At 35.5% G+C, this 24,435-nt stretch overlaps 1 protein-coding gene across 5 annotated transcripts in view; it reads right to left on the bottom strand.

Annotated features, from left to right (window-relative positions):
- Window positions 1-24,435, bottom strand: part of NFIB (nuclear factor I B) — a 269,326-nt gene that overhangs the window by 52,777 nt on the left and 192,114 nt on the right. For all 5 annotated transcript variants that reach the window (XM_006163839.3, XM_006163840.3, XM_006163842.3 and 2 more), the window contains exons 5-6: window positions 20,309-20,429; window positions 16,594-16,712 (exon numbers count right to left, since the gene is read on the bottom strand). In XM_006163839.3, coding sequence (XP_006163901.1) covers window positions 16,594-16,712; window positions 20,309-20,429 — 240 coding nt within the window. The remainder of the gene's footprint in view (window positions 1-16,593; window positions 16,713-20,308; window positions 20,430-24,435) is intronic.

The following is a 24,435-nucleotide window of genomic DNA, read 5'->3' as shown; positions in this document are numbered from 1 at the left end:
ATTGAGGATGCCTGACTCTGTCTCTGTCTTTCTCTATCTAGATCTCTCTTTGGTGAAACAAATAAATTAACTTAAAAAAAAAAAAAAAAGATTAAACAAGACCACTTAGTCTGTCCTGATAACACTAAACAGTTCAGAGGTGTGGGTTAGATATTTTAAAAAATTAATTGCAATAATGAAAATACTAGATTGTGGGAAAGATTCTCCTTAATGACAGAATATTTTTCTTACCAAGAAAGATTTCACATTGATGGTGTATTCTTCAGTGTCTACACCCATGTTTAAATTTATAATTGGACAATTAGCAATGGTTTTAGAAACTAATTGTGTAGTTAAATTCATAATACAAGATCATTATATAAGAAAAAGTTCAGGTAGGCTACTGATAAAAGTTGGTTCATTTACACTTAAGCATATGTTTAAGTAAGTATTCTGCAAAATTGAGTTATATCATTTTTACTAGCTATACTATAATTTGGTTTGGCACTGTAACATATATACATCTTAAGCCCTGATGTGTCATTCATTTCACAGCATCGCTTCAAAGAGATAAAAGCTTCAGCAAATAAAGAGTTAGATCAACTCATCTCCCAACAAGGTAATTTCATCTACAAAGGACGAGAGTTGCTGGGAAACACAGCGTATGTACTCGGCTCATCAGCAGCTTGTACAAATGGCGCTCCAGATGTATATCTGTTCAAGTCAGCCCAAGGCAACAATTTTGATCAATTCTAATGTGATAAAATGCTGCAGGGAAAGTGTGCAGAAACGTGTTTACGTCAGCCCTTAATTAAACTGTTGTTCACTTCCAAAGAACCTTAGGAAACACTAATGAGACATGAGTTTTGGCAATTTCTTCATCAAAGCAAAGACCCCTTCCTCAGTCTGTAGCAGCCTGTCATCCAAGTCGCTCCCGGGATAAATGTCACATGGCACTCCAATCAGTTAGCCACCTGTTAGGAGAACTTCACTGAAGTCAACTAGTGATCTAGGGCAAGCTCAAACAGCCACCTTAACACCTGCCTGTCTGGGACACCTGCTCCTTTTTCACATATAGTAGAGCAATATGTTAGCTTTTCCAATATGCTCGAGTAGATTAAGGTTACAAATCTGATTTCTACAGTCTACATAAAACACATACCATTTTCTTTTTAAAAAATCCTTCTTCTTATAATAACACATGACTTATTAATATTTCCAAGTGATTATGTAAGAACATACAAAAATTTTTGAATTTCTGGAAGCTATTATTTTCAACATACTATAATACTAAATTGCAGCAGTCCTATGATCCAAAAAAACATATTTCTATCTGGCTAACAAAGAAATAAATTGCCTCAAAATGTTTTTAAGATCTAATTCTTTTACATATTCCTACATTGTCCTCCTTATTTACATGCCACACTGTAAACAAGTACAAATGAATCCTACAGACACTAGTCTACATCTGCCAGCTTCTCTTATTTCCCAGTTCCCAGTACTTCATGTTAAGATACGTTTTACATTAAGCGCTTAGGAAGTTTTTCATTGTTAAAATATCTTGTTAATTTCTCACATTATCAAACTGCTGAACATCTTACAGGATCCTTTTTTTTATCTTTTTTTTTTTTTCCTTTTTTGGCAGGAAAAAACTGAAGGTGACTGGAAACAGTTGGAAAGCTTCTCTTGACTTTGATACTCTGGTCAAATACAGATCAGAAATGGAGTGTGCATATGTAGAAATATTTAGCTTAGAGACAGTTCAATGGCTGGGATTTGAGAAGATTATATTATAGTAACAAATCTTGCTAAGTTGATACTCCCTCATAGTTTTCCAGATTTCTTCATTTTTGTTAAGCTTCAGTGGTTTTAGACTTGTAGATTTTTGAGAGAGTTTAAAAGTTTACAAGTTGACCCTGGACCCAACTGTTGTATGAAGACAAACATGGTCAACACATCCATACTCCACTGAAACTCTATCAAGCCACACACTACCCTGAAAGGGAAATAATGAGTTTTAGCTACACTGGCACGTTTTCCCTTTTCATTAAAGTGTTGGGTGCAAACGGAAGGACAACATGAAAGAGAAAGAAACTATCTGCATAAAATAATAATGCTATTTAAAATAAATGAGATAATAAATGAGAAGATACTAAATCAAGTGTGTGGGAGGAGTTCTGGAGCTGAAATCTGATATTTTTTACTTCAGGCCACAAATCCAGAGTCAGTCCTGAAACAAGGAAACAGCTTGGGCTCTATGCCCAGAGGAGAAGGAGAAGGCAAAGATGATTTGCCAACTGAATGCTAAAAGAGACCATGGTTTCTCTTCCTCTGTTTTTGCCTTGGGGTAGACAGCGTTGAAGAGAGGAAAGTTTACAGGTTATTTACAACTGCATGAATGTTATGAAAACTACTGCAGTTACAAAGGCTACATTGGGGCAGCATCTTCTCTGCCTGTTACTTAATATCCCAAACCAAAGCTTTGGTGGATGGTGGATTTTTTTTTTCCCCCTAGCAGATTCCCAGTAGAGAATGGTACCAACCCTTACTTTAACAAGTTTTACCTAGAGGTAAACTGACAGTAGAACAATGTGTCCTGGAGGAGGAAGACAGAAGAGAGACTAAGTTTATACAATTCCCCAGATACCACCTCAATGTCTTCTTTCACGGTAAAACGGAGCTATTCTGCTCTTAGAGAGAAGTATGATCCTTGAAGGTTTTACAGAAATATAAAAAACAACAACAGCAACAAAAAAGGAGGCACATAGGTAGAGTCACAAAGCCATAGACTTTTGTAAATATATTTAGAGGGCATGCTTCAAAATTGCTTAAAGAGCTATTCCTACATTTAACTTACCATGGATATGACAGAGGAGTTTAACCATTCAAGCACTGCTAGTGGGAACATAAATTGAAAAGGCCTTTCTGGATTTTATGCCAATATTTACCAAAAGTCATAGAAGTAGAAGATTTAACACAGTAATTCTATCATATTTCTTCCTCTAACAAAATTTTATTGAACTACTCCTTTGGTGACTTGGTGCCAAGCAGTATGCTAGGGATGGGGACAGTGAAAAGAACCAGACAGGAATGAATTAATCAGATGAGGCACAAAGATTTATGTGCAATTATATTCACTGTATCCTTGTTTATAATGTATAACCCAAAAAACTATGTAAACATCATGAGCCTAGTAGACATTTTATAATTTATGTTATAACTACGGGGTAGCATATGATGCAGCTATTATAAAATGAAAACTGAATAAGATGGTAAAATTCAATTATATTGTAGTATAATATATATATATATATTATATAATATGTTATATTACAGATAATTATTAACAAAATAGCATGTAACATATAAATCCAACTGAGTACAAAAATATATATGTTTAAATAGAATATCTAGAAAAGGCAGAGAAAAGAGACAAAGAAAAACAGACTGTCATGTAATACACTCAAATATTAATAGGAGTTACCACTAAGTGATGAGATTATAGGTAACTTTTATTTTCTTATTTATTTTCTCGATCATTTGTCTTGTCAAATTTCCCATAACAATTACTTTTACCATCAAAACTGTAGAACATATATTTTGGAGATGAGAATATTGTTTAACACTCCACAGAATATTATAAATAATTCCCAACATGGGGTTGACAATACTGGATTTCATTTATGTGTCCAACATTACAGTGTAAGAAGGAAATGCCTTGTATTGGTTTCAGATTCTGCATGTTGCAAAACGTAAAATGAAATGCTTAAATGCAGCACTTGAGACTCAGTTGATTAAAGGCAAAACAATGTCTTTGGAAACTACAATAAAGAGAGAATATCTAAATATCTGTTTCTAAGGACTCTTCTAGATGTGAAATTTTATGATTGTATGGCAAATGTGAATAAGTCCTTCCCACACACTCCAAGTTAACAAAAAGCTCTGAATGTTATGACAAGACATATGGACTTAATCCCACTACAGTAGTTTGATGATGATGCCAGATGATTCAAAAAATAATTAGCTGCCATGTTAAGAAAGTATCTCCTTATATATATATTTACATTTATCACGCTCTAAAATAACTCTGGGAAATGGCAAGCTACATTAGGAGGAGATAAGATGTCATCTTAGATTTCTCAACCTTTTTCTTTTTTATGAAATCCGTTGTTTTTTTTTTTTAAGGTAGTCTTTGTGTTCAATAAGTGACATTCTTACGTTAATCATAGATTTATTTCATCTTAATTACATTTGAGCATATCACTGTGTTCTTCAGCAACTTAAAACACTTTGTAATAGTCTAAGTCTCCCTGGCTAGATTTGTTAACCCAAGTAAGTAGCACGTTACTACATGTCTCTATTTTTATCACATCTCTGTTAAAAAAGATCAGCAGGGCACATCTATACCCAATACAAAGTTAAAACTTAAACTCCTTTGAAGCTCAGAAACATCTTCCTGAGACATTAAAAAAGAATCTTTGAATAATGAAGAATGGTGCTAAAAATGAATACTGAATATATGAAAATTGCTTTTTAAAAACACTTCAAAATGCTTTTGTCCATTAAGCAACTTCATCTTAACTGACAGACAATGATAAAGCGTCTTGAGTAATGTCAGTAAACCTAATGTGAAAGAGGGAAAAAAAGGCCAAATGATTATGCAGGATTTGTAGTATATTTTAGCCGCTTATTAAACACTGGCATAGGTAAATAGCTGCTACTCACTACCCCTCTAGGGAGAACCTCTTGGCTGTGGAGGCTTATTAGTGTTAAGCATCTGAAAGCCATGGACTATAAAATAAAATCAATACCGTAACCTTAACTGTAAAAGTCAGAAAGATACTGGAAGAGTTCTAATTTAACAAGATTACAGATGAGTTTTCAGAGGAGAACATTTGGGAAAAAGCCATACATTCAACCACACGGATGCTCCCAGACATCCCCCGGTTTCTGTTGCTAAAGCTGCTAAAGCTGCAGTTATCCACGCGAGTAATGGTGAGGGCTGATTTAGCTGATGTGTTACTTCACTAGATTTACAGGAAAGTCTTAGAAATGATCTGGAACTTATTTCAAATAAAATCATTAAACTAAGGTAGTAAACTAATTGCTTGGGAACGACTATGATTTGATGTGGTTTAGTGTATCGGAAAAAAAAATCATGAAAATTGTAAGGTCATCAGTTCGGCAGCTCAATGCAAATATGATTACTCTGTACAATATTATCTTTCTCTTAATGGAAAAGTCGTCAAAACTGGCATAAACTGTAGTGTTTAAGCTCAATCTAAATCTATATTTTTCGCCCAACAAATGTAAATGAAGGAAAAAAGAACATTCTGTCAATGAAATTACGATGATGGCATATTTATTATCCTAATGGTTTTAGAAACCACGTGAAATTGATCAGTAACAAAACCTCTACTTAGTAATGGACCAATTACATTTGTGAGATAATGTCAATGAAACAGAATATTGTCACAGGATAATGGTCTCCTATTGCTACATCCTTAGTCATTTAGAGAAAATAAATGTTGCCGTCTGGCTTGAGTCATTTGTTTTCAAAGTAGGAGACACTGATCCCATAACAAGGCTCGGTTATAATAACTCAGTCTCTATCAATCATTTGTGGTACCAGGATGCTGCAGGATAGGACATGTATTTGTGAGAATTTCGCATTCCTCAGGTATAAGGCAAAACATATGGTCCCTCTAAGCACATAAACAATCCAGTTATTGTGTTATTCAGTGAGCACATTTAAAATATAATTTATAAAATGGAAAACCTTCTGCATTTTCAAAAAGATCTATGCTAATAAAAGCTTGAAGACAAGTACTAAAGATCTTCAAATTCCCAATTGATTTAAAATCTAAAAGGCTGAACATGAAGGAGCCCTAGCAGCCAACTTTATTTTGTAGATGGGAAAATTCAAGGTTCCTGAAGATAAATGATTTGTCCAGGGTCATCACATCAATATTTAGAATTAACTGATCATTATAGTGTCCTAAGCAAAAACAAACAAACAAAAACCTCTAGAACAGAAGTAAAAGAAAAAATATAGAACTACAAAAAAGTTCATAAAAATACATATTACAAAAAAAACTGTCAAAAAATTTCATTTTTTGGTATCAAAATAAACTCGTTTTAATTTAATTTTCCCTGACCTTTTTAAAGTTCCCTCATATATAAGAACAAATTTATAATTCGTTTTTATATTATGACATATCTAGCTCATTTTTTTAAATTTGTTACAGGGCATATATACGCCCCAGAGAGAGATAGGGAGATGGGGAGGGCGGGACCACCCCCCTTCAGGAAATGATCACATAACAATCTCTTCTCTTTCATTCCTCCCTGTTTTTTGAGATTTCAGCACAGACACGTGTTCATGTGTACACACACACATGTGTGCATGAACACACACGCCTGGCATGTGTTTCCAACCATGGGGTCCAGGGCTCAAACCGCACCATGTGGGATCTAGCTCCCTTGTTTTTTCTTTTTTTTCTTTTTTTTTTTTTTTTGCTATAGGGCATGTTGACCTTTTTAAAGTTCCCTCATATATAAGAACAAATTTATAATTCGTTTTTATATTATGACATATCTAGCTCATTTTTTTAAATTTGTTACAGGGCATATATACGCCCCAGAGAGAGATAGGGAGATGGGGAGGGCGGGACCACCCCCCTTCAGGAAATGATCACATAACAATCTCTTCTCTTTCATTCCTCCCTGTTTTTTGAGATTTCAGCACAGACACGTGTTCATGTGTACACACACACATGTGTGCATGAACACACACGCCTGGCATGTGTTTCCAACCATGGGGTCCAGGGCTCAAACCGCACCATGTGGGATCTAGCTCCCTTGTTTTTTCTTTTTTTTTTTTTTTGCTATAGGGCATGTGCGCTAACCAGACAGACAGAGAGAGACATTGAGACAGAAAGCGAGAAATCACCCCCCAGGGGGGATGGTCACGCCGCAATCCCTTCTCCTCCATTCTCCTCTTGGGATCTTGGGCACACACGTACACGCACTCAGCTTGAGTTTTAAGCCACTGGGTCTGGGATGCGAACCGTGGTCTAGCTCCCTTTAATCCACAGGCCACAGGCTGACCCTATAACACATTTTAAACTGGGAATATATCACACACTCTACTAAAGCCTATTCTACTTTTAGGATTACTTATTAAGCAGTATGTTATTATCGATATTAACTGAAAAAGAGATCCTTTAATATGAGTCTAGCCCAAGGACCCACACTCATGAATCTCTGGAGTCTAGAACCTGTATGAAACTATGTGTATGTATTTATATTGAAGTTTCTTGCATTAAAAAAAGAAAAACTGTAATAGAGACTTTATAATTAGTTTGCAAAAGTGTAACATGACAATGACCTGCTTGAGAGACAATGTCTGCAGTAATAATGAGCATGAGTTTCTTCGGCCTGACAGGGCTTCCCACTTTTCTCTGCTACTCATTATCTGTATGATCTATATCAAGTTCCTCAACCATTGTAGTGATCAGTTTAGTCAACTGTAAAATGGAATTATTTTGTAGAGGTTAAAAGCAAATAAATATATATTTAGCCCAGAATCTGACAGATAGTAAGTACTCAATAAATAGTAGCCAAAAATGATAGTAAGATCTTGTTTTCCTCATTTACACGTACTTGTTTGAGCGTGATTTTTTAAATTATGTGGTTTCTTCAACAAATAAATGATAAGAAGGAGGAGTTTATCTAGTATAAATTAAAAAGAGGCTGAATATAAAATGATGGATATTAAATATGGGCCATGTTTTCATTCTGATTTGAAATCCCCTTTAAATAATCTGGGGAATTTGAGCATTAGTTAAATATTAGCTTACATTTTTAAATTATTGTTATAACTGTTACATTGATAATATATTATGACTGTGTAAGAAAAATCATTGTTAGAAATACTTTAAAATATTTACAGACAAATTTACATGACATCTGGGATTTATTTTAAAATTTTTTTAAAAACCTGGGAGATCATAAACGCAACAAGATTCACACAATATTGATAATAGTTAAAGCTGTGTGATGGTATGTGGCATTTCACCTTGCAATTCTATTTTTAAGATTTTTAAGATTCTCCATAACAAAAAGGATTTTTTTTTTTTTTTTTGGAGAGGTTTTTGCTATAGGGCGCATGCCCTTGCCAGAAAGACAGAAAGAGACAGAGAGAGAAAAAAAGCAAGAAATCATCCCCCAGGAGAGATGGCCATGCCACTATCCCTTTTCCTCATTCTCCTCTCGGTATCTTGGGCACACAAGCACATGCACCCAGTATGTTTAAGCCACCAGGTATGGGACTCGAACCCCGGTAAACTACATGGGAGAGTCCAGTGACATAGTCATTAAGCCAACTGCTGGTCCCATAACAAAAAGTTTTTTAAATGTGTTTAATCATCCATTAGAAACCATCTCTTCACATTTATCCATCAAAAGCCCTCAGACCTACAATTTTTTTTAGTTCAAAATGTTTAATCCTGACACTATTATTAAGAGGTTGATTGTGCCATTTTATTGAGGGTTTTTATTTTTATAATTCTTTCAGGATCCTGAAAACTCATAAATTCATACCAATTGTCCAATCTATTAATTGTTCCACAAGATCTAACAGAAATTTCCATGAAGCTCCCTAGGAAAATTGTCCATTTGCCAAGACTGGTGAAGCAGTGTTTAAATTCTCCTAGTCCATTTCTACCTACAGAGGAAAGGTTACACATTGAATCTCCAGGAAGTTTGTAGAACAGAAAAAGAAAAAAATAAAAGCTTGGGGAAAAAAAACCTACAGGCTCTGCCATTAATTTCCTGAATGCTTTGGAAACAGTGCTTCTGATCCTTGGACTCCTAGTTGTAAATTACAGGACCTGAACTATGTCGTACTGAGAGTTCTAAAAATCTATGATCTATGCCTAAAGAAATCTTTTTCTTATTGTATATGATATTGGTAGGCCAATAATTCAAAAGACATTGGCTTTCTAATCTATTTCAAAATAAGTTTACACATGAAATCAATAGGTGAAAGAATTTGAAATAAAACCTTTATGCCAAGAAACTTTGCATGGTACACCGCGAAACTGTCTTACCGGTTTCCCACTTTCCTGTTTTAAACTGATTTCCATCAATCTAGAGACCTAGTATTCAAAGGAACATTGCTATTTTTTCAAACTAATTATTGTGGTTTTCTGCAAAAGGCTAGATTTTTAAATCATTAAGTCTCCAGAACACAGAAATCCTGGCCCTTCTAACAAGTTTGCCCCATATAAAATGCTATTTGTCCTTTACTATGATACACAAAAGGGGGACAGAAGTTTACTTGGCAGGCAACGTGAAAAATTCTGACAAAAGCATTCACCAACAATTTGGTTTTCCTTTCTGTTTTGAAGATCTTCATGTTGTGATTTTTCAACTACAGCACTGTAGCTAAAGGGAATTAAATACAGTAGGGTGGGGCCAGTAGGTGGCATGGAGATTAAGGTAGCTGGATCCCATATGGCCAGTTTTGCAGTTCAAGTCTCATACCTGGTGGCTTGAAAATGACACTAGCTGCATGTGCATGCATGCCCAGAATCCTGAGAGGAGAATGGAGGAGAAAGGACTGTGGTGTGGTCATCCTCTCAGAGGTGTGATTTTTCACTTCCTATCTCTTTCTCTCTCCCTCTCTGGTGAGCACACGCACCTTACAGTAAATTAAAAAATAGGTAAATAAAAATTAAAAATAATAATAAGGATAGATAAATAAATAAATAATAATAAATACACTACAATGAAGACATTCCTGAAATGTGCTTTCTGTTGTTCACAGTGGTACATGGCGATTCACTTAGAGTGTTCAGTTTTGGGGTTTTTTTTTTTTTTTTTTTTTAAGTTCATTTATTTCTTTTTTTTCCATAACAGAATAACAGAGAGAGAGAGAGAGAAGAAATATAAGCATCCTCATCAGGGTTCTTACAGCGCAATCTATCCTGTCTCAGTCAGCCTGATAGTCAAGTGCACACCCAGCATGCTCAGGGAGGGTCCTAGGATGAGAACCCAGGACTTTCCCATGGGCATCCAGTTGAATTACCCTTTGCCACCACCTGGTCTCTCACAGTTATTAACTTATGATATTTTCCATAATAAGAATATAAGGGACCAGCAGTTAGCGTAATGGCTATGTCGCTGAACTCCCATGTAGTCGACTGCAGTTTGAGTCCCAGACCCAGTGGCTTAAACTCACGCCAGGCGCGTGTGTGTGCGTGCCCAAGATCCCAAGAGGAGAATGGAGGAGAAGGGATTGCAGCGTGGCCACCCCCCCTGGGGAGGGTGATTTCTCACTTTCTATCTTTTTGTCTCTCTCTGTCTTTCTGGCAAGTGCACACACCCTATAGCAAAAACCTCTCCAAAAAAAAAAAAAAAAAGAATCTAAACAGAAAAACTGAAAATTTTTACTTTAACACTAAATTCAAACCATTTCCACATTTACCATCCAAATCACTATATCTGTTTTTTTTTTCCTGATTCAAAAATTTAAATATTTCAACAATTACTATTCCGTCCTCATGATGCAAACTCTAGGAATGTACAGAATTGTCAGTGCTCTATCTGGTCCCCAAAAAGAGTTTAAAAAGCTCTTCCTGTAATGTTAGTAAGTTGTTCACCCTGCCCTTTTCAAAAACTTCATTTAATGTTAATGATTCCCAGATAAATTTCAGTCAACCGTTTGAGAAAGCTGCTTATTCACTCAGCACCCACAGTTCCAGAGAGATCCAGAGATCATATCATTTGTCAGCCTGTGGCTGGGGCAAGAGCGCTGTTCTCCACAGCTTAACCTCAACTCAGTGCTCCCTATGGATTCTTCAATAGAAATAAAAGGTGCTGAGGTCACAAACTCAATAAACACCTTCAGTCAATAGCCACCTCTGGATATTCACAGCACACAGCAGTATATTAAATATCCGACATATTTATTCATGAATTTAAAAAAATGATTCTTTTGTTAAAATAAAATTTCCCATAGTTAGTTATCACTCTTCTATTTGACATATCTATCAACACTCTTTAAACTCACATTAAGAAATGTTGCTTTTGAGACCAGCAGATGGCAGAGTGGACTCCCACATAGTCAACCACAGTTCAAGTCCTGGACCTGGTCACTTAAACTGTGCTTGTATGCTTGAATGCTCAGAATCCCAAGAGGAGAATGAAGGAGATGGAAGTGAAGTAACTGTGGCATGACCATTCCCCCCAAGGGATGTTTCTCATTTTCTTTCTCTGTCTCTCTCTGTCTCTGTAGTCAATTCAGAGATAATTATTTGATGTACGTTTTTTGAGCTCATGAGAGCAATCCTTTGTAACTTCGTACAGAAGGAAAAATAAGAGAAAGGCTTTGTTTTTTCCACTAATTCAAGTTACTTTCAAGGGACTAAATCTAGTTTGATTTCCAAGTGCACACACCCTATAGCAAATATTTCCCTCTTAAAAAAAAAATGTTGGTCTCTGAACCCAGTTTTATCAGTATGCCACTATATTCTTATTTACGGTCATTTATTTCTAGAGTGAGCTCATGATACTAAACAGGCATTATTCCTCTCTAGCCCTCATACTCCCTGGGGACTTTTTTAGATTTAGATTAATCAATGATTATTAGAATGGCAGTGGCAAAGTGAACTTGATGAAGAATTGTTTGGGATGGCCCCATGGCATAGTAGCTAAGGAACCAGATCCAACATGGTTGACCATGGTGTCAATCTCAGCCTCAGTGGCTTGGAAGCTATGCCAGGCATGTGTACATGCATACTCCAATCCCAACAGAATATAGAAATGGAGGCGAAGGGATTGTGGTATGACCACATCCCATCAGGAGGTGCTTTTGTTCTCTCTCTCTCTCTCTTTCTCTCTCTCTGGTGAGTTCACATTCCCTCTGGCAAATTTAAAAAATATGTTTTTAAATAGTCAAGCATACAATGTATTAGTCCACTAATTCCTGGACATTGGAAATCAAACTAGATTTAGTCCCTTGAAAGTAATTTGAATTAGTGGAAAAAACAAAACCTGTCTCTTATTTTTCCTTCTGTACGAGAAGTTACAAAGGATTGCTCTCGTGAGCTCAAAAAACATACATCAAATAAGAATCTCTGAATTGACTACAAAAAAATTTAAGGAAGATCACAATGAAACTTTTTGTGAAGTAGTGGAATAAAAGAAATTTTCTTTTTTAAATAGTTATTTTATTTAACTTTATTTATTTATTTATTTATTTATTTATTTGTGTTTTAATTTGAACAGAGAGTGACAGAGAGAGAGCAAGAGAGAAGATGAGAAAGCAAACTGCCAAGTCCAGAACTCAAAACAGCAGTCAGCCATGTGGGAGTCCAGTGCCCTTAACCACCATGCTACCTGCTGGCTCCAAAATAAAAGAAATTTTCTACCTGCATATTGATAAATTGATCTTGTTCTATTCATCTAATAACTAAAACTTTAAATGATGGAAAACAATGTGCAGGAAAGAAAGTTTTTAATAGAAAGAGCCAATTAGAAGCTCAATACCAGAGGCTTTAGGAAGAAATTAGCAAAGAGAAATGTTCTGAAACTTACAAAAAGAATTTAACACTTACTCTATAGCTCTTTGCTAGTGGTCCAATAATATTTTTAATTTTCCTTTTCTATGTGTAAACGAATATGAAGTTAAAAAAATTCCACAATGTATATGGTGACAAACTTAATTTGTATTACTATTCATCAGAAGACATTTAAACAAATTATATAATCCCCTATCAAATGTCTAACAATATTAAATAACATTTAGTTTTAAAATATTCATGTTTATATTTGCAAATTATAAGTTACAACTCTTTTATGATCAGGAAATGGTAAGTTGTTTGTTTATTTATTTTTTTTTTTCTTAAGAGATTTTTGCAATAGGGTGCTTGTGCTTGCTGGAGAGACAGAGAGAGAGCGAGAAGTGAGAAATCATCCAACCCTCCACCTAGGGGATGGCCACGTCACAATCCCTTCTCCTCCTCTCTCCTCTCAGAATTTTGGGCACAAATGCACACGTGGCTGGCATGAATTTCACGCCCCAGGTCCAGGTCTCAAACTGTGGTCAGTCATGTGGTAGTCTAGCACCCTAACCAACTACACCACCTCTTGGCCCCCAGATTGTAACTCTATGTTTTCAAAGAAAAGGCACAGAGTCATATTATTACATTTGTAACATGCTAAAATAAAAATACTTTTCCATTATTAAAAATTACATGAACACCTACATAAACTTAGATTTTGTATTAACACTTCGCCTAATTTCTTTTAAAGTTCGATAGGTATAATAACTGGTCATATTATATCCTTTGTTTTTGCCTAATTGGGATAAATCTCAGTGATTCTGTTTGATGTTTCATCTTGTAAAGGAAAGTTCATGTGTTGCCCATAATTTAGTTATCTTTTTTCCTCATATTTCAAAAATCAGTTTTGCTAGGGGCTATGGCAAGAATAGATTTTAATGCAAAGTTAACACTAACAATAAGGTACATTCCAGAAATACAGTAAATTTTAAGCTAATGCAAAGTTAACACTAACAATAAGGTATACTTCAGAAATATAGCAAATTTTAAGCATTTCTGTCAATTATAAACATGCATATTTTAATCAACCAATAAATAATTATTGAGTACCAATTAGTGCAGGGCTTTGCAAGAGAAGTAAGTATGAGCCATGTGAAAGCCATGAGAGGTATTGCAGTGGTACTCGGTAGGAGTTATAGACAGCTCCTTTCAGGACAGGCAAGAGTGTCTAAAGAACATTTAGAGATGGGCAAGAACAACCATGAGATATTTTATTTAACAAATTTTTTAAAAAGCAATTTTCTAAGAACAAAAGGGCTACATTGGGTTTAGCGAACTTCTAAAGGTAGCACTGTGTTGCCCTTATTTTTTCGTGGTAGTTGAAATCTTCTTCCACAATGGTTTATTGTGCACATTACAAAGTCTACAGGGTCTTCCGAATTAAAGTTACAGAGTTTTGGGGTTTTTTCCTACGCACACTTGAGAATGGAATATTCTTCTTTACTCTTAACATAATATGCCTTCACAGACTTCTGCAATAATTCTAGTCATAATGACAAAAGAAAATCACCAAGACAATACAATGATTTTTACAAAGAGAAAGAATGACAGTTTCGCTTCTACTTTTCAAAAATGTTTTATAATATGATTTGAGATTGGCTTTATTCAATAGGCTGAAAGAGGAATCAATTCTAACAAAATGACACTCTCTATAATAAAGAACACCTACACTTTTGAGTAAGATATCCATTCCCACACATTCACAATGTTATTATTATTATTACCATTAGACTCTTTTTCAGAATAATTGTCTGACAAGGAAAATGTGGCTTTGTTTGGAATAAACTGACAATGTCAGTAAAACAAGCAATAAAATATAAAAGGTTGAGGGTTTTGTTTTTAATCTCACTTCTGTGACTCTAATAGAAGTCTCTGCTATTTCTGGCCTTTACTCTGCCCCTCAGTGGTTCATTAATCTAGCAAATTTATTTCGTCCCTACTATGCACCAAGTGTGGTGCTAGGTGCTGATTACAACAGTAGCCAAACAGATAAGGTCCCTGCCCTCGCAGCGTAGTCTGATTTAGACGATTAATCCCATAAATAAATGCAGAATGACATATTCTGAGTACAATGAAGAAATAACACTGGGTGTCGAGAGAGAAAAACAGGAAGACATAGTTTAGATTGAAATTCTTCAGTTTCAGCTGGACCCTGAGAGATGACAAAGAATTTTTCAGATGTGGAGTTAGAAGAAGAGTATTGCAGGGGGCATGGCTTTGAAAGGTCCTGGGCATTACATGCCCAAACCTAAACAAAACACTGGGCTTGAGTACAAGAAAGGAGAAGCAGAAAGGAGCCCATGGAAGAGGTAATCAGAGGCCAGCCAGTTTGGTCAGATAAGATTCTCATTTTCTCTTGAGAGGAGTGGGAAGTTACTGAAGGATTTGAAGCAGGGGAGTTATGAAGTCATTTGTCTTTTATAAATATGACTTTGTTTACTGCCTGAAGAAAGGATTGGGAGGGAAGTTTCTCAGAGCCAGCTCTCCAGATGATCTTTAAATGCCTACATGAAATGGCCGTCATCTCCCATTACTTCCCTCCGCATACACAGTGCCGCCCACATGCCACACGCCGCCCCTCTTCGACTTACTTCCCCACCCCAACGCAGGGCTGTGCTTTGTCTCTGTTCCCCACCTCACCCTCTGCCCCCTTATTTCTCTACTAGCTATAATCTCATCAGGCTAAAGGAGATATACTTGACTCAATGGCCAGTTTCTCCTGAAGATTCTTCACCTATTCTTTAAACCCTATGCACTTGTAGAAAAATTCTGAGCAGCACAAAAGGAGTCCTGCCAAGAACTATAAACAGTTCCCCAGCCTCCATGTACACACGGCCAAGTCTGGGCTGAGAACCATTGATTAAAAGCTTTTATTCTTTCACAATTAAAAAGAAAAAAATATTGCAGACTAGCTTTGTGGCACAGCATTAGCCCACAGGCTCCACCATGGTGAGGCCTTATGGGAAGGTGTAGGGTTCACATCCTGAGATCTCCCTATAAGTTTCAAGTGCATCCAACCTCACCAGCACTTGAGTATGGATGGCTAAGGGTATGGATAGATCATGGCATGAGAACCCTTTCGAAGATGCCTTCCTCTTCTCTCTCTTTCTATCTCTCATGGAAAAATGAAATAAACAACTTTAAAAAAAATTTAAAGATAATTTCAAGCACATTTTTATAGTGCTAATATAAAATCTTATTTGTCACATACACACAATATCAACAAAAATTGCAGTTAACTATTTTTTCTATTTTCATGGTTAATAATCTCCTAATTACAAGAAAGGCATGGGTATATACAATGGGATATATTAAATCTAACAGAAAGAAAAAGAGCTAGTTCTGAAACTGGAAAACCAAATAAAACCTATTTCTTAAAGTTATATTTTCCCTCAAAGCTACCCTAGAATTCGGTCATGGTTTTATCTAGAAAGTTATTTACCTAAATAGACTCAGACATAAATTTCTCACATTACACTTTCTTTTCTTTTTTTTTTTTTTTTTTTTAATGTTCTCCCTACCTCCAAAAGGAATTATGGCTCCCTTTAAATGGGAACTTTCAGTACCTGGTACCTGCAAACTGCTTAAAGTTTGGCTCCTTGAAATGCCCCAGAGAGAGGAGCAAACTGATCTAATTGAATCGGAACTTGTGGTTCTGCTGCAATCCAACCAACTGTCTAGACAACAAGCAGTCACATAAATCACTGTGAGCTCTAAAAGACCATTTAGTCTGGGAAAAAAATTTCAATAAAGCATGTAAAAATGGGATTCTTTTCTCTTTTTTTTTTTTTTGTAACTAAACTTTGACACTTGACTAGTAAATTATCTTATAATAATTTAAAACCAATTCATGAAGAAAACATGATCAATATTGGTTTCATTATAAAGCTCTGATGAAATGAAATATGAAATGAGCCAACTGCCGGCGGCTTCCGGCAGCCAACCTTTCCTCTGCGGTCTCTCAAGGCCTCCCCCCGTTACCCACCTTGATCTCGTTCGTGCCATGTTCGACTTCCAGCAGCTGGTGAATTCGGAGAGGGGTAAAAGTCTCCTGTAGGACTTGGTTCCATGTTTTCATCTATTGAAATGGTTTTGGGTCTTTTGCTGTTAAAATATGACAGTGGTTATATTAATAGGATTTCTGGGAAATATGTGTAGCACTTAAAAGTAGATGATTTGAGAAAATTCCTACTGTAGAAAGTTCTGTAAGAACAAATAATAATATCTCAGAATCATTTTGAAATAATGGTATTTAAAACATTAACCACAAAAGCAGACACTTGTAGCTGAATAAACTATTTATTATACCATCTTATATATACTGATGAATATATATATACAGTGAATATGTTTCAAAAGAAATTTCAATGATAAACTGTTAATGCATTTTATCTACTAATATTACCTTGTGTTATTAAGGTTGCACTTAACTTTTATCATATTATTATCAATATGAATAACATTCATTTCTATACCACTTGCCATTTACATGTTATCCTTCCATATTAAACCAGAATACGGTATAGAGTAGAGTGGAGCAAGAGTTTTGGAATCAGACATGCCTAGTGTCACATCTTGACTAGGTTGTTTATTAGTTCTTAATAGTAAGCTCCTTTGGGAACAAACAGGTGGCATGCTGGTTAAGGTGCTCTACTCCTCCATGGCTAACCATGGTTCAAGTCTCAGACTGGCAGCTCGAGAATCATGCCAGGAAAATGGGGGAGAAGGGATTGCAGTGTGGCCAATCCCCCTGAGGGGTGATTTTTTACTTTCCCTCTCTCTGTCTCTCTCCGGCACATGCACATGCCCTATAGCAAAAAAAATTATATATATACAAAATATACATAGTTATGGGATTAATGGGATTAGAACTATAGATAGATAGATAGATAGATAGAGATATAGTAAGTTCCTTAACCTTTTAAAACTCAGTTTAATCATCTGTAAAATGGAAATAATAAAATCTACTTCAAAGTGGGATTTTGGAGAGGATTAAATTAGTTATTAAGTATAAAGCTCTCAGATAAATGACTGGCATTTAGAACATACTTATTAAAAAGTAATTATTTGTAGTAATCCTATAATTAATAATAACAATGTTATAGCACTTTACTCATTATAAACTATTTCATGTGTTCTTCACGTTTTTCTTAAAAAAACAGTGATTGGCACCTTATTCTTAAATCAATCACAAAGAAAAAGACTATTTCCAAATTCAGACTAAACAGAATATTTTTTAGATAATACATTGTAATCAGAAAACATGGCTTATCTCAAGTATATGTGAATATCTAAAGAATAAAAAACTATGGTATAGGCTATATTGCTTCACATATTGCTTTGATATATCCTACTAATACCCTATTAAGTTATGAAAATGGACATTTTTCTTGAATTTTAAAGAATTCTTATCCACACCTAGGTTGGTAAACACTAATGAAAAATACCTTCTGAATTAATTTAACACAGTGGTAATAAACATAAAGTCACAGGATTTCAGAGTTAGAATTTACCTCAGAAATGATCACATAAGCAAACTGCGCTCCCCTCCACTTTCCATAAATGGAAAAAAAAAAATGGTGAAATCCAGAAAACTGTCCACGGCAAGATGAAAGGAGCAATCAACAAGGATTTCTGACTTCCAAGACTGTGTCCTGGCCCCTGTACCATGTTCACAAGCCTGTGGAGTATGTGCACTCCTGGGTGTATTTGTAGATATCCTTGAGATTAATATTGACTCAGAACTCCCGGAGAATTAACATGACATAGAAAATGGCAGTTTCTGGGACCAGCAGTTAGCATAATGGCTATGTCGCTGGACTCCCACGTAGTCGACCGTGGTTCGAGTCCTGGACCTGGTGGCTTAAACTCACTCTGGGCGCGTGTGCGTGCGTGCCCAAAATTGCGAGAGAATGGAGGGAAAGGGATTGCGGCATGGCCATCCACCCTGGGGGGGTAATTTCTTGCATTCTGTCTCTCTGTCTCTCTCTGTCTGTCTGGCAAGTGCACACTCCCTATAGCAAAAACCTCTCCAAAAAAATAAAAAAATAAAAATGGCAGTTTTTTATCATGTCAGACCATGATAAGAATGAATAATATACCTTTTTAGTTTCTTCCTAAGGTACTCAAAGTTAGAACTTAACATTTTTAACTTTGCTTTTAATTTAATTCTCCCTTCTGTGAGTGCATAGTAAATATGGACAGAAAATTTAAAGTTAGAAGGAAATTATTTTCATAAGGAAGTAATAGAGAAATATTTTTGAAAGCTTGTTTATTCCCAAAGACGTAGTAACTAATACCGAGTGGCTATGAGGGTAGATCTATATTGACAACATACTAATCCTGCAGAAAAAATTACTGTTCACATTTTAAATTTAGAGAAAGGAATTCATCTTAAAGACACCAACATGTCAGACTATTTCAGTGCTGATAAACTCAATCTGCACAAATTAAAATACACTCTAACCATAAACAATACAAAATTATCATTAGTTTATAAACATATAAACATGCATAGTCTCATAAACAATTCAAATGCAATTAGCTGTCATTACTGAGAATAGCTTAGGAAAATGTTTCACCAGATAGTCTTTATTTTTTAAAAGTTGACTTTTTAAATATATGTTTTGCTCTAGAATTCATGTATGCTCTTGTATTTGATCATAGGCATATTTAATGCTCTGGGAATGAATCTTCATATGTTGAAGATCCAACTCAAAACAAAAACAATACAATTCTGTTATGTATTCATCTTGACTAAAAGTTACAACTAGAAGGTCAAGAGAGAAAATGCAAATGTCAACAAGAAGCAAAGAGACCACACTCTAGCTTCTCCCCAGCAGAGACATAAAATCAAATTTCAGAGAAGGTATTATTTTCATTGGTAACTGAGAGTTCACTATTACTAAATCAATCAAAAAAATATCACCTAATTGAGGAATTTGGCAAATTGTGACCTAGACTAAGCCCTTTAATTCTAAGGTTATGCAAATGACACATTTTAAGTTTTATATTTAAGTATCCCAAGCTTGGATATGGGATTTGGGTCAAAGTTACAAGGAACCTATCAGTTAAACACAAGAGATCACCAATGTGGTAATATCACTTATATCTGATTGATTGATTTTCATGAGAGATACGTGTTATGCACATAAGATTATGGTGAGAGAAAGAGAGAGAATGGAGCACCTTCTTAAGGGTCAGGTCATGCCACCATCTTTTTCCTTCAAACCGCCAGCCTATTGGGTCTTAGACACTTGTATGTGTACCCAGAGTGTTTCACACTGACCTAATCAAGGGTTAGGATGCTGGTTGCCTTGTGGGATCCAGCTTCTCTTTAGCAGTACATTACTATTATGCTACGGAGCTGGCATAAGGCAACATTATTTTAAAATTCATTGAGAGAATTAGTTAATTTGTAGAATTATAATATTTCATATGACAGTATAAAAAAACCATATTAATGTATTTTCATAGCTCCTTTGTCATCCTGTAAAAGATTTTTAAAAGTGCTTTAAACAATAAGTACATTTAATTTGCAAATATCAAACTAAATTTAACTTGGAAAGACTAAAAATCTGTGTCTAAGCAGCAAATTTTTATCTTCCCTCTCACTTTAATACCTACCTACTATCAGCATATCTACCTACTACATACCTATCTACATATATAAGAACATGAGCAGCTGCTCTTTTAGTTACCTGCTTGGTGGAGAAGACAGCGACCTCTGAAGATTGACCCCCGAGTTCATGTCATGATAATACGGTTGGCTTGGGATTTCTCCAATCGGGAAGTTTACTCCAGTTCCCTGGGTTATGGGTGCTGAGGAATAAGATAACAAATACTGGGAATGCCTTTCACATATGTCATCTCTCTTTGAATGGAATCATATATTTTCCCTGCCTCTGGCCAAGACTGGGCAGAAGTCTCTTCTTTACTTTAAGATTCTAATACCCACCATACACTGGGGTAGGATATAAAACCATACTGATATTCAAATTTGAAAATTTGAGATACTCAGACTATAATCATTAGTTACCGCTTCCCCTAATCATACTCTCCAACCTGTTTCGTTCACTCCTTTGCATAAGTCATCAGTGTATCTGTCTCCCTCCTAGTCTATAGGTACTTTGGAGGAAACAGAACATGTGATTCATGTCACTCAGCACCAAACATGGTGCTTTATTCACACTGTAGAGGCTCTTGAAAACCACCATAGTTAAATAAACTAAGATAAAAAAGCTTTACGAATACCAAAGATCATTATTCTACAGTACTGTTAATATTAGGATAGATTAAAAGCCATAATACTTGTAATTATTTGGCATACACAATGCTTCCATTAGGGTAAACATATAAATGGAATTTATAAATAAGAAATAAAAGATAAATTTGTTTTCAAGATTCATACTCAGGTTTTACGTATGAATGCCAAGTGTGGTTTGCATATTATGCTTTCCAATAGATGTTTACTACTACTTTATCAATCGTTTAAAATATGCTCATGGAGGGTTATACTTTAAGGTATTACTTTGTAAGTCAACAAACCTTTTTGAATTTTGCCAATACAGTATAAATTAAGAATTTTGTGTATGTAAGTACTGTCCTTTATTCAATGGATTGTATCTGCTCAGATTTTTTACATTTATTTTTAGGGCTCTTGAATAAATCTGTGAGGTAGCACAGTATTAGACTGAGCGAATCTGGAAAGATAACTAGCTTTTCAGGTTGAATTCTCTCTGCCATCTGTGAGCCATGTGCCTCAGTTTCCTAGACTAGGAAACAGGGAAAAAATCCTAGCATAGCTGATCATTCTGAAGATGAGGAGGTGAGGAAGTGATGGAGGTGAGGAGTGAGGCTGGCATTGTGCCTAGAGCATGAGACATCCTCAGCATGTGTGGATTTGGGGTTTCCCTGGTCCCAGATCCCATCCCTGGCAGAATGGAGTGAGGAGCAAAGACGGAACAATTGAAAGACATGCTAAAAGCAGACAAAGAAGTATAAATGAACCTGTTTGCTAAAAGTTTGTTTACTGAACAAGTCATTGATTGTGTCCATTACTGGCAGGTATTCCAATCGATACAAAATGGTCTGCCTTTAATAGACATTGCCAACAGTTGTGCCAACAAGGCACTCATGCAAAACATGTAAATACCAGGATAATGGTAATTCCAGTGAAACTGCCCCTATGAATGACATGATCAACAAGTGCAATAGGATTTCTAGGAGGAAAGAATCCAGTACAGGCTTGAATGGTCCACAGAGTCTGTGGAATCGCCCTGGCAATCACTGAGCTCTGGAGAATGAACAGGGATTGAAGGGAGGTCGTTCCAAAAGGGGTTTCTGCAGGAGCAAATCAAGGGCAGAGAAAATGTGGAGCATAGAGAGCAGGCGGATAGGAATCAAAGACTAGGGCTTAACAACAGTTTATATTTCGTCACCTGTTTTAATCAAGCCTTTAAAACTCTAATGAGAGAAAGTGCATCCTGGGGCTTGGCAACAAAATTCCAGAGCTCCCAAGAGTCACTCTAAGAACACATGGCTGACTTAAATCTTCCCCTCTCTCCTAACTGCCTCAAGGTGAAAATAAAATTCCAATGGGACTACAGATTTCCAAAGAATTCTTCTTACCCAGAATTTATAATAAACTCTCAAAGTGGGTCCACTAGCAGTTGAATTGTATTTTAATACCAAGCAGGCCAAGATTAGCTTAAAATGTGTTTAAGAACGTATAGATTGGGCAGTACAAGCTTTACTGCAGAGAAGTAATCGAGAAATACATCATTACTACTAAAATTAATTGAATTAATATATACGTGATTGGACTCAACTCCAAACTTCTGAAGCATCTGCCTTCTTTTAGTTTGTTCATTTTATATTTATAAAGTTATACTCACTTTAACCTCCATTTTCACAGAAAATATCTGTTTGTACTGTGTAACTCTGCCTGGTGGCTTGAATTATGTGGACGGCTAAAATGTAGCTATGTTTGTTGTGACTTGAGGTACATCCAAGATTAAAAAAAAATAGGAGGTAAGAAATCCTACAATAAACACATGCTTTAAAATTTATTATTAGAACCATGTTCTATGTGACACTGGAAGCAGATGACATACTAGAGCATTTTAGGGACTCAGTGAACGTAAGCATTCTGTCTGGCAACTCACAACAGTTAAGAATACAACCCAAAGAGCTGAGTTACTAACAGGAAATGTACAGGTCGTACCCTATGTAAGCTACATGCCCACTAACTAAGGTCATGCAGTATCTAGCCTAAGATTTGTAGCTCCTATTGAGTACATGGGACTAGACACAGTTTGCTTGGCTGAAAGCATACTGGGTATAGTTTAAAATAAAATAATAATTTTTTAAATCTTTAGAAATGTTCCTAAATGTTCATGAAGGATTATTCCAGAGTATCCAACTTGCAATAAAATAATTTGTCTACAGATTTATACATGAGCACTGTAAAACTTTAGGATGCATTCTGATACTGAATAAGAGATAACAGGAAAAAATAGTAGATTAATAATCAATATGGCCAAAATACTAAAACTACACACACGCAACTCTCTTAATGACAAAGAGAATGTGAGAAGGCAGAGTCTCAGTCAGATCCTCCTGCTTAAAAGCCTCTGGAAAAACTGACAACAGAGGCAAGGATCAGCCTTAGCACATCTCCCAGAGAGCTGCAAGAAGGCTGAAAGCTGCAAATCATGTTGAAGAGGCTGCCAATATCCTCTTAGACACCAAGCCCCAAAGAACCTCAGATTCTAAGGGCTAGAGGCCAACCCTTAACCTCTCTTATTGTTCTCCTCACTCCAGAAGCTGATCCTAAATCAACTTTTAAGATGGAGATAATATCATTCAAGGGAGAGATCACTATCCTAAAACTGAAGAGCTTCATTAGCTAAAGTCAACACACACATTAGTGGATCATATGATAGTAAAACCCTAGAGGATAGAAGCCATTAACATACTGTGAACCCTCAAGAAGTCAGAATTTGTGATATGCAGTGCAAGAGTGGTGCTGAAGTTTATGTTTACTTGGCAAACCCTTATTTCATAAATAATAAAGCTCGACTGTATAAACAGGATTATAATGTGGATATATTAAAACACTTAGGAGAATAACTTCTCAAGCATTTCAGAGACACCTATTTACATATGGAGAAAATAAATGTTTGCAGAATAAATTAGCTAATGAATGAATATAGATAATTAATGTACTAATTACAAATCAGTAATGTTTGTTATAACAAATAACCTAAAAACCTTTAAGAGATGACAGTAGGAATTAAGAATGAATAAATGAAGTAGGTTAAATTTACTTTGTTTCTAATCATTACAGAAAGATATTTTGAACTTATTTATATTTGAAGTTCAGATTTTTCAAAATATCACTCTGGGCTTTAGAAGGTTCTAATGTGGTTCTCCTTTGACAGCACTTAGCATGGTATTACCTATAATGAGAAACTAAATAAATAGTTCCTGACAGATGACTTTACTGCCCTTCTCATAAAATGGAAAAAAGTATCATGGAATTTAGAAAAGTACATATTTAAGCAAATAATGTTATAAGCTTCCTAAATGTTACATCTACCCTTTCTTCAAAAGAATAGTGTGGAGAAAACACACACACACACCCCTCTTTCAAATACCCTCTTCTTTGTGAGATGCTAGAAAGTGGTAATGAATAAATCAGGCATAATTTCTTTCCAAATTAAAAATTTTAAATGTCAGAGTTCTTGACAAATCATATATTGATCTAAAAAAAAAAAAAAAAAAAAAGACCCACTCCTTTGGCGGAGGGAGAAGCCAACAAAAT

Source organism: Tupaia chinensis, unplaced genomic scaffold (genome assembly GCF_000334495.1).
Source record: "Tupaia chinensis unplaced genomic scaffold, TupChi_1.0 Scaffold143247_2, whole genome shotgun sequence".
NCBI lineage: Eukaryota > Metazoa > Chordata > Mammalia > Scandentia > Tupaiidae > Tupaia > Tupaia belangeri.
The sequence above is the reverse complement of the archived record's forward strand: the minus strand, read 5'-3'. Positions and strand labels throughout refer to the sequence as shown.